The sequence below is a fragment of the Pinus tabuliformis genome, chromosome 9 (assembly GCF_031772625.1).
Source record: "Pinus tabuliformis cultivar Carrire ecotype Pingquan chromosome 9, CPIR1, whole genome shotgun sequence".
Lineage (NCBI taxonomy): Eukaryota > Viridiplantae > Streptophyta > Pinopsida > Pinales > Pinaceae > Pinus > Pinus tabuliformis.
In genome coordinates this window covers 1,479,153,140-1,479,156,783 of record NC_142307.1, presented here as the reverse complement: position 1 = coordinate 1,479,156,783, position 3,644 = coordinate 1,479,153,140, and the positions used below count along the sequence as shown (strand labels likewise).

The following is a 3,644-nucleotide window of genomic DNA, read 5'->3' as shown; positions in this document are numbered from 1 at the left end:
ACTCCTATTCAAGCTATTGCAGAGGGCAATTACGGATTTCCTTCCTGCACACCTCTTCCCATATCCAATTACCTTATCCCGCCGCCCATCTCTGTTCTTCTGCACCTCCTCCCTCTGCCGCATGCATTCTCCATGATCTCCCACTCCTCCTCTGCTTAATCCTGTGCCAGCTAACCTGTGTCCCATCGTTGGAGCACCGCCTCTCTCACCACCTCTGCCTTTCATTGCTCCATCTCCACTGCTTCTTGGAATTATGCCCTGCCTGCAGTCCGTCCTGTCAACCTGAGTTATTATCCTTGTGCAAGGTGGCTTATCATACCCCCTTCCTGTCATTACAATAATCTCCCTCGTCGCTGCCATTTTCACCCCGATCGGGGACCATTGGTGATCCTTTTTATAAAGCTGTGATTTCATTATTATCCTGAGTGATAATTGAGTTGAGAGTCTCCCATTGAGGTTTGTTCATTGATGTTGGCCAAATGCTGTCTACCTTCCCCTCCTGCTCGTTGCATCCCCAGTTTGCGAGGAAGTCTGCTGCTTTGTTTCCTTCTCTCCTAACATGGTTAATAATTTTATACTCAATACGTTTCAATATGTCTGCCAAGTCTTGAATTATCCCTGCAGTCCTCCAGCTCTTTGCTACCTGTTCCCAATTCTTCCCATTATTAAGATTCCTGAGCATTTCAACTACTATCTGCGAGTCACCTTCAATTTCCAGGTTTGTGTATCCGTTTCTTATTGCTATTCTGATGCCTTGGTAGACTGCCATCAATTCTGCTTCATTATTGGTCATTATGCCTCCCCAGTCAGCATACACCCATCTAGTGCGTCCTTCATTATCTCTGAAGATACCTCCGAATCCTGCTGGCCCTGGGTTTCCTTTGGAAGCCCCGTCAAAATTCAATTTAATGAAGTTTTCACCAGGATAATTGAACTGTGCTGGACTCTGGACCTATAATCGTTGGTTTCTTTTCTTTTGGGGATACACCATGTTGTAATCCATGTTTAGGTTGGCTAAGATTCGAACCTCATCTAGAGTCGATTTCCAGTCTTCTTCCTCCCAAGTCTCTGCTAGAACAGTCTCCCTTATTAATTTTTGCGTTCTTCTCCAGATCATTTCTGGTGGATTGTCTTTGTCCTGAAAGATTCTTTGATTTCTCTCTTTCCATATAAGCCATATGACAAATCCCATCGCTAAACTCCAGGCTCTCCTTACTACCGGGCATGAAAATTGGCCCTTTCCCCATTGGAAGATGGTCTGTTTGATATCAAGGGGGTCCCTATTTGATTTTCCAAAGAGGTTCCTGACTTCATCCCATTGATGCTGGGCAAAGGGGCAAGAGTTCAGAAGGTGTTCCTGTGTTTCGTTTTCTTGTTTGCATAGGCTACATCTGGGGGGTCCCTGGAATCCTCGCTTCTGTATCTGGTCCCACGTCAGGATTCTTCCTTTTCCTACTAACCACGCGAACATAGTTACCTTTGGCCACCACTTGTTCCTCCATATTTGCTTCCAATCTAGAACTTCCTCTTCTTGTTCCTGTTGGGTGATTAAATAATAGGCTTCTTTGACTGTGAAGGTCCCCCTTGTGGATCTTCCCCATCTGAGTATATCTGGTCCCATTCTAATTTTGATTCTTCTTGATTCCATCTCTTTTACTAGTATCTCTTTCTGCTCTTGGTCTATATTTCTGTCCCATTCTTCTGGTTTCCTCCAAGTTCGCCAGGTCTCATCTAGCTCCGCTTCTTTCCAATATTCCTTGACGTACTTTAATCCCCCCATTACAGCCTTCTGATATGTACTCTGCAGGGCTTGTATTCCTACCATTCTTTCCCTTTGCTGCCATGCCTCCTCCCAAAATTTAGCTATACTTCCGTTCCTAATTTCCCAGAAGGCATATTTGCCTATGATATCTCTGTTCTGGCTGGCCAGGTCCCATATTGCGGATCCCTTTGGGACTTCCTCCACTCTGAGAATACCTTCTGTAGTTGTGGGCATATTATATTTTTGGGTCCATATCCTTTTCCATAAATCATTACCACCCCTCATCCACCTCCACCACAGCTTCGCCCCTAGAACTTGGTTCAAGATGCCCGGGTCCCTGAGACCTAGTCCCCCTTCTTCTTTTTGTTTTGACAGACCTTTCCAAGACACAAGGGCCCATTTCCTTTGTTGTTTAGGCCCTCCCCAAATAAATTTTCTGAAAATTTCCTTCATTTTTGTGCATACTCCTTTGGGGGCCGCCATCACCGAAAGAGGATAGATTGGAATAGCCTGGAGAATTGATTTCAAGAGCACCAGTCTTCCTGCTATGTTCAGCGATCGAAAGGACCAATTTGCAAGTCTATTCTTGAGTTTTTCCATCGTTTGCTGCCAGTTTTCTATTCTTAGAGGGTTTAAAGCTAATTGATTCCCCAGGTATTTTGTTGGTAATTCTCCAGAGCGGAAGCCCAACGTTCTGGTCAAGTGGGCTTTGATTGGTTCTGGGGTGTTAAAGAGAAATGTACAGGATTTGTCTTTGTTGATTTCCATGCCCGAGGCTTCCATAAATAGGTCCAAAATCCTCTTTACCCTCTTCACTTCTCTTAGTGAGACCTCACAAAAGAGCATGATGTCGTCTACGAACTGCTGATGAGTAATAGGTAAGTTGTTCCCCCATAGCCTCAGTCCCTTGATTTTTCTTTCCCTCATATCTTTCTTGAAGTATCTTCCTAGACCTTCCGCCGCAATAATGAACAAGAAAGGGGATAAGGGATCACCCTGTCTCAGCCCTCTTGTGGCATTAAAGGTCGAAGTTGGCATCCCGTTCAGAAGGATAGAGAAATTGGGCGTTGATATCATGTTATAGATCCAGTCTATCCATCTATTACTGAAACCAAATGCCATAAGAATTGCTTTGAGGTACTTCTAGTTTAGGCGATCATAAGCTTTTGATAGGTCCAATTTTATCATCATTCCCCTCTCCTTTTTTTGTTTTAGAGAATGGATCACTTCCTGAGATACCACCAAACCATCTAGGATTTGTCTCCCTTCCACAAACCCAGTTTGTTCCGGGGAGATTATACTAGAGAGAATTGGTTTCAATCTCTTAGCCATTAACGTAGCAATTATTTTATAAATTACATTACAAAGGGCTATGGGACGGAAACCTTGGGCATTTTCTGAGTTAGCAGATTTAGGAATAAGAGTCAAAAGAGTAGAGTTAAGACCCGGCCATACCTTCTGGTGTCTGCGAGATTCCTCTACCACCTCCAGAATGTCTTGTCCAAGAAAATGCCAGCCTGCTTGGTAAAATTCCGCTGTAAATCCGTCAGGTCCTGGGGCTTTGTTTTTTTTCATTCCTTTCACTATATCCTCCACTTCTTCCAATGTTGCTGCCCTCATCAGGGCCATGTTTTGGTCCCTTGTTATTATTTTTGGGATTTCGTTGCAGACCCTTTCTATAGCCTCTTCTCTGTCAACTTGGGGTTCGGTCAGAATGTCTTTGTAATACCCAACTAGTACCTGTTCAATTCCCTCATGCTGTGTTATTCTTTGCCCTTCTTCATTTTTAATAGAGAAAATTCTGTTCCTTTGTCTGTGTTGGATCATGGCTTGGTGGAAGAACTTTGTGTTCTTTTCTCCTTCTCGAAGCCAGTTTATCCGA

The 3,644-nt window shown here is 43.9% G+C and overlaps 1 protein-coding gene across 1 annotated transcript; it reads right to left on the bottom strand.

Annotated features, from left to right (window-relative positions):
* Positions 1–394: 394 nt before the first annotated feature.
* Positions 395–2,800, bottom strand: LOC149154209 (uncharacterized). Its single transcript, XM_089444078.1, has 2 exons — positions 1,478–2,800; positions 395–952 (listed from the first exon to the last, which is right to left on the bottom strand). The coding sequence occupies exons 1-2, from the start codon at positions 2,798–2,800 to the stop codon at positions 395–397; spliced, it is 1,881 nt and encodes a 626-aa protein (XP_089300204.1).
* Positions 2,801–3,644: the final 844 nt, after the last annotated feature.

Coding starts and splice junctions, on each gene's coding strand:
- LOC149154209 (XM_089444078.1), bottom strand. CDS start 2,800: ATGCCAACTTCGACCTTTAATGCCACAAGAGGGCTGAGACAGGGTGAT. Junction 953..1,477: donor GGAACAAGTGGTGGCCAAAG/GTAACTATGTTC, acceptor CAACGATTATAG/GTCCAGAGTCCAGCACAGTT.